This window comes from Sapajus apella, unplaced genomic scaffold (assembly GCF_009761245.1).
Source record: "Sapajus apella isolate SASKATOON/1434 unplaced genomic scaffold, GSC_monkey_1.0 scaffold99, whole genome shotgun sequence".
Taxonomy (NCBI): domain Eukaryota; kingdom Metazoa; phylum Chordata; class Mammalia; order Primates; family Cebidae; genus Sapajus; species Sapajus apella.
The window spans coordinates 1,238,986-1,253,254 of NW_022437039.1; the positions used below are offsets into that span (position 1 = coordinate 1,238,986).

The 14,269-nt window shown below is 52.2% G+C and overlaps 1 protein-coding gene across 2 annotated transcripts in view; it reads right to left on the bottom strand.

Moving 5' to 3' along the window:
• The window catches only part of SRL (sarcalumenin), a 51,672-nt gene that overhangs the window by 14,118 nt on the left and 23,285 nt on the right, over positions 1 to 14,269 (bottom strand). The window contains exons 2-4 of one of the 2 annotated variants that reach the window (XM_032257972.1): positions 4,377 to 5,645; positions 2,002 to 2,103; positions 404 to 499 (exon numbers count right to left, since the gene is read on the bottom strand). In XM_032257972.1, the coding sequence (XP_032113863.1) occupies positions 404 to 499; positions 2,002 to 2,103; positions 4,377 to 5,645 (1,467 nt within the window). The remainder of the gene's footprint in view (positions 1 to 403; positions 500 to 2,001; positions 2,104 to 4,376; positions 5,646 to 14,269) is intronic. The other variant, XM_032257973.1, reaches the window with a different exon arrangement.

Sequence of the window (14,269 nt, forward strand, 5' to 3'; positions counted from 1 at the left end):
GATCTCATGCCCTACCTGTGATCTCATGCCGTACCTATGATCTCATGATCTCATGCCCTACCCGTGATCTCGTGCCATACCCGTGATCTCGTGCCCTACCCGTCATCTCGTGCCCTACCCGTCATCTCGTGCCCTATCCGAGATCGCGTGCCCTACCCATGATCTCGTGCCCTACCCATGATCTCGTGCCATACCCGAGATCTCGTGCCCTACCCATGATCTCATGCCCTACCCGTGATCTCGTGCCCTACCCGAGATCTCGTGCCCTACCTGAGATCTCCTGCCAGACCTGTGATCTCGTGCCCTACCTGAGATCTCGTGCCCTACCTGTGAATTTGTGCCGTACTTGTGATCTCATTCCCTACCTGTGATCTCATGCCCTATCTGTGATCTCATGCCTTACCTGTGATCTCATGCTGCCGGAGCTCATTATACTTGTAGGACTGCTCCAGGGGCTTGATGGATGAGTGGTAGATCTTCCGAAGCCTCTGCAGCACCGCTGAGACAGAGAGGATGGAGGGAAGAACATCAGGCAGGTACGATCCAGGCAGTCTCTCCACTGTGGAGGGGTCTCACCATCCAGGGCAGCTCCAGCCCTGCCTGGTGGGGAGCAGGTGCCGTCTGCAGCCTGGCAACCATGCAATGTATTTGCAGTTGGAGAGCTGGCCCACATCTCAACCCACAGAAACCTTCAAACCAAAAGGCATTCTCCTACCCACCCCCAAAGCCTTCTGAGCTGTTTGGTTATTTTATTTTATTTTTTTAGAGACAGGGTCTCACTCTGTCACCCAGGGTGGAGTGCAGTGGTGTAATCATAGCACACTGCAGCCTCTAACTCCTGGGCTCAAGCAACCCTCCCACCTCAGCCTCCCAAAGTGTTGGGATTACAGGCGTAAGATATTGCAGCTAGGCATTTTTTTTTTTTTTTTTTTGAGATGGAGTTTCACTCTGTCGTCCAGGCTGGAGTTCAGTGGCACGATCTCAGCTCACTGCTACCTCTACCTCCCAGGTTCAAGCAATTCTCCTGCCTCAGCCTCCTGAGTAGCTGGGATTATAGGCATGCACCACCACTCCCAGCTAATTTTTGTATTTTTAGTAGACAGGGTTTCACCATGTTGGTCAGGCTGATCTCAAACTCCTGACCTCATGATCTGCCTACCTCGGCCTCTCAAAGTGCTGGGAATACAGGCGTGAGCCACCACGTTGGGCAGTGACCTATTTTTTTAAAACCTCTCTCCTCCTTCCTCACCTGAATAGTGTGTCTGAAATCCTGCCTTGCCCTGCAGCCTACTACAAGCCCTTTCTTTGGTGGATGAGAATTCCATCTTTGCGGCCCACCTCTGTGTGTGCTCCCTGAGGCATAGAAGGCAAGGAGGCCCAGCACCGAGTAGGCCTGCAGAACGGCACCCTGGCCCTGGCCTGTCACTGTACTCCCAGACACTCCTGAAGGGGTCACATAACCCAGATGGCCTCTTTCTAGGAGAAGAGGAGGAACCAATAGGAAGGCCCGTGGGGTGGCGAGTCAGGCTAGCAAGACTCTACCCCTCAATCCGCCACCCTCTAGCTGTGTGTCAGGAGCAAATTGCTGCTAGCCTGAGCTCCAGTTACATGGCTCATTAAGAGAAGACAAACCCTGCTGCAATCCTTGGGTTTCAAAGATAAAATGATATACCACATGAAACAGCTTTATAAGCTGTCACAGCAGAAGGAGATGGGTCTGTGTTAAGCATCCTCCCCTGCATGGCAGGGGGCCACACTGGATTCACCCACACTGGCCCTCTGCTTAGACGGCCCTTCCTCCTCTCTGCCCACCTGGAGCCTCCGGCCGTGGACCCTGCTCACAGAGCCTCCTCCAAGAATCCTCCCACCTTCGGGGCTCTCCTCCTCCCCAAGGTCCCCTCTGGCCTCTGGGATAAGGCCCTGGCCCGCCCTGGCTCTCCAAAGCCTCCAGGGGTCTGCCTGGCCCCTGGCAGCCTGGGTGTGTCTCCCTCCCCTGGTTACCAGAGTAGTCGTCAGATGGCTTGTCCTCATTCAGCATGAGGGTCTTCTCGATGTGGGAGCGGTCCCTCAATGGGGCTTCTTCATTCGCATCCTCCGCCTCTTCTGCAGAGAGAAGCAGAAGCCAAGTGAGGGCAAAGCTAATAGCCAGCTGAGCTCTGCGCGCCAGCACCGTGGACGAGGGCTGGGCCTCAAGCAAGGGCTCAGCAGGGTCTTGCCAAGTTACACTGGACTGAGCTCTGCCTTTAGGAAGGAATTTGATAATCCAAACTCTATGAAGCCCCATGGGCAATGTATTCACATTTGGGGAGAGGGGCCACATCTCAACCTGCAGAAACCTTCTTATCTATTCATTTCATATATTCAACCAATAGGCACTGAACACCTTTGCCACGCCAGGCACTGAGTGTCATGCTGGGAATACAGTGGTGCCCACCACAGGCACAGCTCCTGCCCTTAGGCAGTTGCTTAGTCCAGTGGAGTCAGAGATAATCGTCTTCAAAGCAACACTGGGGTGGCTCACACCTGTAATCCTAACACTTTAGGAGGCCGAGATGGGAGGATTACTTGAGCCCAGAAGTTTGAGATCAGCCTAGGCAAGATAGCAAGACCCCATCTCTACAAAAACAAAGTTTAAGTTAGCCAGGCAGTGGCACACACCCACAGTCTCAGCTCAGGAAGCTGAGGCAGGAGGATCCTCTAAGCTCAGGGTGCCAAGCCTCAAAAATCATAAAAAATAATAATAATAAAATGTAATCATTACAGATGATAGGATGGCCACAGGAGGAAACATTCTGGAGGCTAAGTGGGGCTCAGGAGTGTGTCTGTGTGGTCTGAGCAATGGGGTCAGAAAAAACCTCCTCAGGTCTCTGCTGGGGGAATGAGTTAGATGAAGAGTGGAGAGAAGCGTTCTGTGAAAGCCCCAGAGGAGACTTATTTAGCAAGAAGCAGGAGGAGAGGAGTCTGCTGCTGTGGGGGAGACCTGGGTGCTGGGGAGCTACTGAGGTCCTCAGGGCTGACCGGGCAGGACCTTCCACAGAGCTTTGGGTCTCACCCCAAGAGCAATGGGAGCCAGCTGCCACGGCCACATGAGCATTTCATCAGGATCACACTGGCCGTGTAGGAAGGATGGCTGGGAGGGCCACTACAGGGTGTATATGTGTCTGTGTGTGTGTTGTACCTGTCTCGTTGTGTGTCTGTTTTTGTGTGTCTGTGTATATTTCTACGTCTGTGTATGTCTGTGTTGTGTATGTGTGTCTGCTTCTGTGTCTGTATGTTTATCTCTGTATCTGTGTGGGTCTCTGTGTTATCTGTGTGTGCATCTGTTTCTGTGTGTCTCTATCTCTGTATTTGCATCTCTGTGTATATTTCTGTATCTGTGTATCTGTATGTCTTTCTGTTGTATCTGTGTGTGTGTATGTGTGTGTGTTGAGGGGAGCACCTGTTGCTTCTGACCCAGAGAGCAAGTGATATGGGGTGCCTGCCACAGGCTCCCCGGGATAGGAAGCTGTGATATCACAGCTGCTTCTTCCCAGGCTGCCTGCACAGAGGATTTTAGGCGATTACAAGAGGGGTGTACTCAGGCCTATAGGGCAGAAGGAGGCCAGCTCCACTAGGGGAGATGCAAAGAAGAGTCAATATGCCTCATGCAGCATCTCATGATAATGACTCTTTAAAACAGTCCCAGGTAGCCCCAACCCCAGACCCAGAATAGGGAGCTGACTGACTGCAGCACACACCCACCCTTATGGAGAATACAAGTCCTGATAGATAGCATATAAGTAGTATGTAGATATATAAATTGACAGGGCGTGGCAGCTCACGCCTGTAATCCCAGCACTATGGGAGGCAAAGGCGGGAGGATGCTGCTTTAGGTGGGCATTTGAGAGACAATAGCAGCCACAGACTGAGTTCTCATCTCAGGATCCTGACCCCCTCAGTCCTGGTTCTGCAACGCTTCCTATAGCCTAGTCTTCAAGGGAGACCCCGGCACTAGCCTCCCAAGAAATCACCAGGGCAGTTCCCAACCCACCCCCATCCACTCCTTGCACTTCCCTCCACCCACCAGCCACGGGGCACCAGTCACGCCATTAGCTCCTTTAGGCTGAGGCACTGGCATGTGCTACAGCACATCAGGGACCCTAAGGGGAGATTCTAGGGGACCTGACTCAGAAGTACCGGGGCCCCTCTGGCCCCTCCAAACTGGAGGCCAGTGGCCAATGCATAGCCTGAAGGCACCTCCCCAGACCAGGACTCTGGAAAGGGTCTGCCACTCTCTGCCACTTTCTCCTGTCCCTGCCTGTCTCCTACACACAAGACTTGCCAGGAGAATGCAGCTGCCCAAGGGACGGGGTTGCTGTTAGGGAAGTAATTCCTACCCTGGGCAGCAATTATGGGATTCCCCCTCCCCTGATGTCCCTCCTCAGGCTCCTCTGCCTTCGAGTCCGGCATCTCACTGCCTGCGGGCTCTGTATTCAATTCCTTCAAGCCAGGCTGGGCCCCTCTGTCCCCATGGCTTGAGGTTCCTGCGGCTTCCTGGGGCTCCCCAGCTTCCTGGGACTCCTGGGCTTCCTGGGGCGCCCTCGCCTCCTGAGGCTCCGTGGCCTTCTGGGGCTCCCCGGCTTCCTGGGGCTCCCCAGCTTCCTGGAGCTCCTCGGCTTCCTGGGGCTCCCCGGCATCCTTGGAGGTACGCTCTGCTTCTTCTGAGCTAGCTCCACCACCGCTGTCCTCTTCGGACTCCTCTTCGGAGGGAACACCTCCTTCTTCCTCGCTTCCACCTCCATCGCCACTTTCCTCTTCAGAGGAGGCCTCATCTGCGTCCTCCTCGGTCATCACTGTGGCCTGCTTCTCCTCAGTGTCCACTGCCTTGGCGCCCTGGGTGCCCCCAGACTCCGCATTGGCTTCTGCAGCTGGGTCAGGCTCCCCCTGGTCCTCGGTGCCCTCCCTGGCTTGTGTGTCAATAACCAACTCAGACTCTCCCTCCACAGTCACAACATCAGGGGCTGCCTCTGGCACTCCAGACTCCTGGCCAGGCCCAGGGCTGCCCTCGGCCTCTGTGTTCAGTGAATGGACCCCATCACCCTCTGAGCAAGGAGACGCCCCCTCTGCCTCTGGCTCTGCTGTCCCTGCCACTGCTCCCTGCACAGGGCTATCCCCTGGGACCTCCTGGGCTGCATCAGGGAGTTCACAGCCCTCAGCCTGTCCTCCTGACTTTCCAACAACAGCTCCCTCCATGAGGAGCCCAAGCCCAGGCTCCTCTCCTAGCCCCTCTCCAGAACTGGGCTCCGGCAGCTCCTCTTCCACAGGCCCCTCGGGCCCACTTGCTGCTGGTGGGCCGTTCTTTTCCTCCCCAGGCCCCGCAGCATCCCTGTCGTCCCTTTCCCGGGGTAGAGGTGACTCTGTGGCTGAGGCATTGGAGAGGCTGGCTTCAGGATCAGAGCCCGGGCCGGCAGCAGATGCAGGGGTCTTCTCGGGGCTCTCAGCCTCCCTGCCATCTGGGTAGTGAAGGAGCAGATTCTTATCTTGAGGAGTTGTGTCTGCATACAGACCCCTTTCTTTCTCCTCTAGACTTGCATCTCCGGCAGAGAAATGATTCTCCAACAAATTGCCAACATCTTCTGTGCCACCCGATGTGGAGACTTGCAGTTCTAAATGATTAGAACATGATTGGTCAGTTTCACAGGGTTGGCACTGGCTTTTTTTCCTCAAGAGTCTACATCAACCTAGCTCCTGTCTTCTGGGATGTGGTGTTGGCCTGGTGTGCAGTGTTACACCTACCAACCTGGGTCTTCAGGACCACCTCGTGCGTAGCAAGCAGGTGTTATTCTGCCTCCCTCCCAAGATGTGGAAACTGTGGATCAGTGAGTTAAAGGACCAATCTGCTGTCTATCACTAAGGAAGTGAGCAGCTGTGCTAACCCGAGAACCCCTGCGACCCTGGCCCTGACCTTGAAGCTTCCTGGCTTGGTCCTGATGACTGTATATGGAGGGAAACTTGGGTGAGCCCTTCCAGTCCTTCCTCAACCTTGCTCACAGGCATCTGCAGCCGGGTTCAACCTTGGGGATGCTTCCAAGATGGGACAAATGCTTGTGCATCCCACCTCATGTCAGTTCCTACAGTCATTAACTAGCATGCTTTTAATACCGCTATCAGCAAAGGAGTGAAAACAGGTGTTTGCAGGCTGGATAATCTTAGGTTACACAGCACAGTGCTTAGGGGATTACTTGTGGCTCTCAACCTTATTAAGTCACACATCTAACCCTGTCCCAGTAAGGGCAGGCATTTGCTGGCCTCTCTACCTTAGATTAAAGGGTGCATGGCCTGAGGAGGAGATATCCAAAACAGGCCAGGCCTGGGCTTCCCAAAGGCCCCGGCCAACCCCTTCCAAGGGGATCCCTTTGTAAGGGACTGAAGCTTCACCCAGAGAGCGGAGGGCTCAGGAAGAGAGAAAAGCAGGAGCTTCATCTGTGCCAGAGACCTCTGTCAAGGGTCAAGTTTAATGTTTGGAAAATGGGGTCAGAAAAGTCAGAGCATGGTGGCTCATGCCTGTAATCCCAACACTTTGGAAGACCGAGGTGGGTGGACCACCTGAGGTCAGGAGTTTGAGACCAGTGTGGCCAACCTGGTGAAACCCCATCTCTTCTAAAAATACAAAAAATTAGGCCAGGCACAGTGGCTCACGCCTGTAATCCCAGCACTTTGGAAGGCCGAGGCGGGAGGATCACGAGGTCAAGAGATCAAGACTATCCTGGCCAACACGGTGAAACCCCGTCTCTACTAAAAAGACAAAAAAATTAGCCAGGCATGGTGGCACATGCCTGTGGTCCCAGCTACTCGGGGGGGCTGAGGCCAAAGAATCACTTGAACCCAGGAGGTGGAGGTTGCAGTAAGCTGATATTGTACCACTGTACTCCAGCCTGGTGACAGAGCAAGACTCCATCTCAAAAAAAAAACAAAAAAATTAGCCAGGCGTGGTGGCACACACCTGTAATCCCAGCTACTCAGGAGACTGAGGCAGGAGAATTGCTTGTACCCAGGAGGTGGAGGTTGCAGTGAGCCGAGATCGCACCACTGCATTCTAGCCTGGCCAATAGAGCTAGACTCCGTCTCAAAAAAAAGAAAGAAAAGAAAATGGGGCCAGAAGAGAGGGTTAGGCCCACCCCTCTGCTCCCTGCCCCCAGGCTAAGGTCTGTTTAGGGGGGACATTGCAGGCTCATGGAGATAAGGGGACCACAGGCATCCTGCCTTGGGGCAGCTGAGGCAGCCTCCGTTCTCCCTTGACTCTCAAGGCCTCTCTCCAAGGAAGAGCATCCCACCTGTCTGCTGAACACAGACACTCCCTCTCTCAGACCACCACTTGCTACTCCCATCTCTCCCTCCCACAAAGAAAAGCAACTTCTTGGGGTACCTGTTCTCCCTCAGGGTGCCCATCCTTGATCTCCAAAAGCTGGGCAGCCTCCAGGGATCATAAGCAAGTATTTTCTCATAGTTCCGATAGACAGCCAACCTGCTGTCAAACCCAGAAAGATATGAAGCTTCGTACTTTTGATTAGAGAGGAGCCCCGTGGATTGAAATAGACAAGCTTTCCCCCGGCACTTTCATATACATGGCCATTTAACCTTTATGACTATCAGGAAGATTTTACAGCTGAATTGGTGAAAGTCCACAGATCTCTGCTCTGCCTCAGATACGTCACCACTAAGTGGCTAATGGGTGACTGGAACCCAGAACTGCCTAGTCTCTGTCCAGGCTTCCATGCCATGCTGTACTTAGTGGAGCACAGGAGACCCCTTCCTGCCGGTACCTCAGCCCCTACCTGCAAGCACCTTCTCTCCAGACTTATGCTCCATACTACTCTTGGCTCCTGAGCTGCAGGAACCAAATTTAATTCTGTGTTCCCAGGGCCTGACCCACAGAAAGTGCTGGAAGAGATCCACAGTTAGATTTGGGTACCAATAAGAATTCCTGGTCCCTTAGTGAGGGACAGACAAGACAGAGAGCTGAGTGTTGCTCATTTTAATTTTCTTTCATCACCACTTACATACCTTTAAGTCCTGATTCCTTTACCTACATCTCTATCTCTCTGCCTTCCACCTCTGCAGAAAAACCTGTGGTGGGAACTTGGTTTAATTCAAGAAGACTCGCTGTCCTCTGAGCAACAGGATGTGTATAATGTATATGAGACACATCTGTATGTACACATCTGAGAGGCAGCCTGCCAGGCAATGCTTAAGCACTTTATATATAAAACAGTATCTTCATCATACTGAATTATCTTAATCTTACTTGTTTTTATAAAATGAGTACTCTTTTGTTTTTATTTTTTTTCCTTTAGTGACCTTACTCATAAAATGAGTATTATCCATATCTTTTTTTTTTTTTTTTTTGAGACAGGGTTTCACTCTGTCACCCAGGCTGGAGTGCAGTGGTGCGATCTCGGTTCACTGCAACCTCTACCTCCCAGGTTCAAGCAATTCTTCTGCCTCAGCCTCCCAAATAGCTGGATTATAGGCGTGCACCACCACACCTGGCTAATTTTTGTATTTTTAGTAGAGACAGGGTTTCACCATGTTCGCCAGGGTGATCTCGAACTCCTGACCTCAAGTGAACTGCCTGCCTCAGCCTCCCCAAAGTGCTGGGATTATAGACGAGACCCACTGTGCCCAGCCTCATATCCCTGTTTTTACAGATGAGAAGACTGAAACCAGAGACACTGAGGCCCTTGTCGAATGTCACATACCTAATAACTGGCTTGGGTCATGTGACAATGTGACTTCAGAGCCACAGTAACCCCTGGGAGCCTGTTAGAGATGCAGACTTTCAAGCCTCAGCCCAGACCCACTGAATCAGAATCCGAATTTTAACAAAATGGCCGGGTGATTCATGGGCACATTATAGTCTGAGAAGTACTTGTCTACGCTGGTCTCAACCAGTGATTCTCAGCACTGGCTACATATGGAAATCATCTGCTTCTTGGCCCCATATTTCTCTTTCTCTGCAGTTTTGATTTAAATAATCCAAGGTATTGCACCAGCACCAGAATTTAAAAAAAAAAAAAAAGTTCTTAGGTAACACACAAAGTTGCAAGCTGTAACCACCAAATCAAATCATCCTGACTCCAGGCTTCAGCTTCCAGGCCCTCCCCACTGTGGAGATGCCCACTGTGGGCTCCCAAGTTGGGGTGGGTCTCCTAGGGCCTGGCATTTGCCTTTGGAACAGCAGTGGTCAGGGTGTCTCCTCTGGGAATCCAGCCCTTTCCATGGGCCCCTGTTGCCCTTCAATGATGATGGTGTTGACAGTGATGATGAGGATCATAATGATGATGAGGGTGATGATGACTGCGATGATGACAATGGTGGTGATGACAACGGTGGTGATGATACTGAGCGGAATGAACTCTAGGTCTGATGTCCTATAGCATTTCTGACACTCCCAAAAGACCTTTTTCCCTGATAAAGGTGAGAGGGCTACACAGTCCCAAGGCGGATGAAGACTCCAGACGTTGGGGGTTCACCATGACCATGACCTTCACACTGCTGTGTGTTTCCACTCTTGAGTCCTGGGCAGGAAGCGAGGCATGTACAGGTGTATGTACATTTACATTCAGGCTCTTCCCTGGTTTTCACAACTTAGGGCCAAGCTTCCCCTGAACCTCTGCTAAACAATTTAGAGTGAAAAGGACTGAGGATGATGGCTTCTTGCACTGTGGCCTTCCTTCCCAGGCTAAAAATAACTGCTCAAATAGAAAGTCCCTCCATGAAATAAGCTGTCCCACTGGGCCCCCAGAGCTCAGTCCCTGGGCAGCAGTTGTCCCATTGGACCTGGTTCTCCTCTTGGAGGCGCAGACAGAGGTGTGGGAGCCTCCAATTACACTCATTTCAATTCTGTGACATCTCACTTCAATACTGGGAAATCATGGCCTATGTCTTTCCCGCCTCTCCTGCTTCTTGCCGAAGCCCCCTATTGGCCCCGGAGCAGGGAGGCCACAGAGGGCCCAGGACACCCTAGAGAGGTGAATCCCCAGTAAGATGAGTCTTGGTCTATCCCGGGACATGAAGTGCCGCACTGTATGTGCCGCTGCCAGGGCGGCCACCCCGGCTCTGGCCAGGCCAGGCCCAGGACTGACGTCAGGGCACAGGAATAGCAGGCCCCAACTCTGCCCAGAGACCATGCGAAGGCCCCAGCCCCACTCACACCCAGGCCAAGCATGACACACACCAATCCTGCTTCTCCCACCAGCCTGTCTGCCAGCAGCCTTTCTCAGGGGGCCAGCCTTCCAGCGGCTCCCACCAGCCCCACAGCCTCAGGGAAGCCCCAGGGGCTCAGTCCCTCTCTCCTCTTTCCACCACCAACCAAATGCCCTGATTTTGTTTCTTAAGCTCCGGTCCCATTCCAAAGCACTTTTTTCTTTCTTTTCTTTCTTTTTTGAGATGGAGTCTCACTCTGTTGCCCAGGCTGGAGTGCAATGGCGTGATCTTGGCTCACTGCAATCTCCACCTCCCAGGTTCAAGTGATTCTCCTGCCTCAGCCTCCCAAGAAGCTGGGAGTACAGGTGCCCACTACCACACTCAGCTAATTTTTGTATTCTTTTTTTTTTTTTTTTTAGGCGGAGGTTCGCTCTTGTTACCCAGGCTGGAGTGCAATGGCGCGATCTCGGCTCACCGCAACCTCCGCCTCCTGGGTCCAGGCCGTTCCTCCGACTCAGCCTCCTGAGTAGCTGGGATTACAGGCACGCGCCACCATGCCCAGCTAATTTTTTGTATTTTTAGTAGAGACGGGGTTTCACCATGTTGACCAGGATGGTCTCGATCTCTTGACCTCGTGATCCACCCGCCTCGGCCTCCCAAAGTGCTGGGATTACAGGCGTGAGCCACCGCATCTGGCCCAAAGCACTTGCACATGGACTCAGTGGACTGTGGAGTTGCCAAGGGCTCTCGTGAGTCCAACTGTAAAGGAGGAAGCTCTGGCCAGAGGCCTTCAGAGACTTGCCCAAGATCAGGGCAGGGTGGGCACAGCCCAAGTCTATGACCCTTAGTCTGCAGTTCTTTCTGCTCTCATGGGAGTTCACAAACCATGTCCCATGAAGTGCTAAGGTTCCACAGAAGTGACTCGGGGGTAAGGGAAGATCAAACAGCAGGGACAGCCACCCCCTTTGTACTTCCTGCCCTCCTTGAATCTGTCTGCCCCACTGCCTACAGGGGAAAGACTGGAGGGAGATCAACAAGCCCTGCTCCTTTGCTCTCCTTGTTTCTTCCCTCAAAATATTAGTATCTGCCTCGAGCCTTCTCCCCATTATTTTTTCCAACATCCTAAGACATCCTGCTTACAGCATTTTTCTTTTTCTTTTTTTGAGACAGGTCTTGCTGTCGCCAAGCTGGAGTTCAGTGGCATGACAGCTCACTGCAGCCTCCACCTCCTAGGCTCAAGGGATCCTCTCACCTCAGCCCCCCAAATAGCTGGAACTCCAGGAGTGTGCCACCACATCCAGCTGATTTTTTTTTTCATTTTTTTGTAGAGATGGGGTCTTGCTATGTTGCCCAGGCTGGTCTCAAACTCCTGGCCTCAAGTGATCCTCCCACTTCAGCTTCCCAACGCGCTGGAATTACAGGTGTGAGCCACCTTACACTTTCACTCTGCCAGTCCGCATATGCCAGGCTCTGAGCTGGGTCATCTCCTGCCCTCACATAGGACTCCATCTTTCCAAGGTAGTTTCCTGTGCTTATTCTTCTTTGATGCTCCTAGCAGCCCTCCAAGGCAGAAAAAGCAAGGGTTGTTAACCTCTCTTGAAATGAAGAAGTAGACACATGAAAGTCAAGTCGTTTGCCTAACAAGTCATTCCAGGGATGGGCTGGAACTCAGGCCAAGAGATGGAGCAAAGTTCCCTGGGAGTGACCATTGAGCTGTTCAAGCCCAGATACCCAGCTTCTGGGGCTAGGTCAACGTGTATCTGTGTATTTCACAAGGGGATTCTCCAGAACAACAGCATTTCAGACCCTCTGCATTAGCCATCCTTAGTACCAAGGGCCAGGAAGCTCTGTCTTGAAGTTGAGACTACAGATAGAGAGAATAGAGGTCAGGACCTGTTTTTGAGCCACCTCTAGGTGTTGAATGTATTCAATGCCTTCGTGGAATCAAATGTTGATTTTATTCCAGCCCGTCCAAGTCTCCTTAGCACATGTTTCTAACAAGGACCTGCTAAGGTTATTCTTCCACATGACTTCTCATCCATTTAAACTAGAGCTAGCAAGTCTAAAGTCATGCATAAGTAAAATACCTCTGACCATTAGTCATACACAGTTATTCAATTGAGTCATTAGTCATAAAATCCCTGGGGGGGCGGGAGGGGTGAGGACAGGAATCATTCTCCAAATCTCTGCCTGGACACATGTGTCCCAGAGAGGGAGGCGCACTGGCTGGGCGCGGTGGCTCACACCTGTAATCCCAGCACTTTGGGAGGCCAGGGCGAGTGGATCACGAGGTCAGGAGTTCAAGACCAGCCTGGCCAATAAGGTGAAACCCTGTCCCTAATAAAAATACAAAAATTAGCCAGGCATAGTGGAGTGCACCTGTAGTCCCAGCTACTCAGAAAGCTGAGGCAGGAGAATTGCTTGAACCCAGGAGGCGGAGGTTGCAGTGAGCTGAGATCATGCCACTGCACTCCAGTCTGGGCAACAGAGCGAGACTCCATCTCAAAAAAAAAAAAAAAAAAGAGAGAGAGAGGGAGAGGGAGGAGCACCAACCATGGCATAGAAACGAAACCCCACATCTTGCCCCCATCTGTCCATTCTTGCTTCTTCCCTCAAAATATTAGTATCTTCCTCGAGCCTTCTCCTCAAACCCATGTCTTGCTCCCCATGCTTTGGTTCTCATTGGCTGTATCTCAAGTGCAGCAGGAACAATTCAGAAAACAGAGTTCACACTGCAGAGCAGGCAGCCTGCCCACTTCCTTGTTCTAGATCTTGTCTCTGAACACTTGTGGACCAGGCAAACGTGGGCCAGCAGCCTCTTCTGGTGTCCTGTTTTTCCTTATCCTGCTGGTCCTACTGGGTAAACGTTCACTGCTCAGGACCCCTTGTTCTTCCACTTTTTTTTTTTTTTCAACAATATGTTTCTCCATGAAGGCCTACCGCTTTTTTTTTTTTTGAGATGGAGTCTCACTCTGTCGCCAAGGCTGAAGTGCAGTGGTGTGGCCTCAGCTCACTGCAACCTCTGCCTCCCAGGTTCAAGCCATTCTCTTGCCTCGGCCTCCCAAGTAGCTGGGATTACAGGTGCCTGCCACCATGCCTGGCTAATTTTTATACTTTTAGTAGTGATGGGGTTTCGCCATGTTGGCCAGGCTGACCTGAACTCCTGACCTCAGGTGATCCACCCACCTCAGCCTCCCAAAGTGCTGGGATCACAGGCATGAGTTACTGCGCCCAACCTCTTCCACTTCTTAGATAAAGTCTTAGACAACTTTGCAGAAGGCCATTGCCCATAAGAACCTGAGAAGGGAAGTTCTGGCTGGAGGAAGTCTTGTCTGCATCCTCCCCGGACCCCCGAGGTCCTCTTCTGCCATTCCCTCAGCCTTTCCCTCCTCCCCTAGTATGGGCAACCAGAGTGCAGGCCCTGAGGTAGCCATTCTTGGAAGGTTTCTTTGGCTTCCTGGCCATGCTCCTAAAGTCAAGGGCTAATCCCACTGGGACAGCTTGTCCCTGGCTGGACTCTAGCCCTTAAAATGATTCATCCAGGGAATAGGATACAATGACAAAAGTATGCCAGAGTACAACGACAAAGGTAGCAATCAGAGAGGACCTTGGGATTTGGGGGTCCAGAGGGATCCTTTCATAGACCAACTAGCTCGATTTCACTCATGAACAAAACCCTAATACCCTGATAAGTGTTTGCTGCAAGGCCACAGGGCTAGTAAAGGTAGTTGGCAGTGGCCTCCTTCTAGAACTCAGCTATCTATGGACGCTCTCCCAGCAGTGGGCCAGCTGATGAGGAGGGCTAAGTCTGCCCTAAGGCAGTGATTTCTTACCCCACTTTCTTCCACTCTTTAAAAAGAATTGTTTTAGTCCAGGCACAGTGACTCCAAGTGCCGTGGATGACACCTATAATCCCAGCACACTGGGAGGCCGAGGTGAGAGGAGCCCTAGAGCCTAGGAGTTTGAAACCAGCATGGTTAACGAAGCAGGACCTCATCTTTACAAAAAAAATTTAAGATTAGCTTGGCATGGTGGCATGTGCCCGCGCTCCCAGCTACTGGGGAGGCTGTAGTTGGCAGACCCC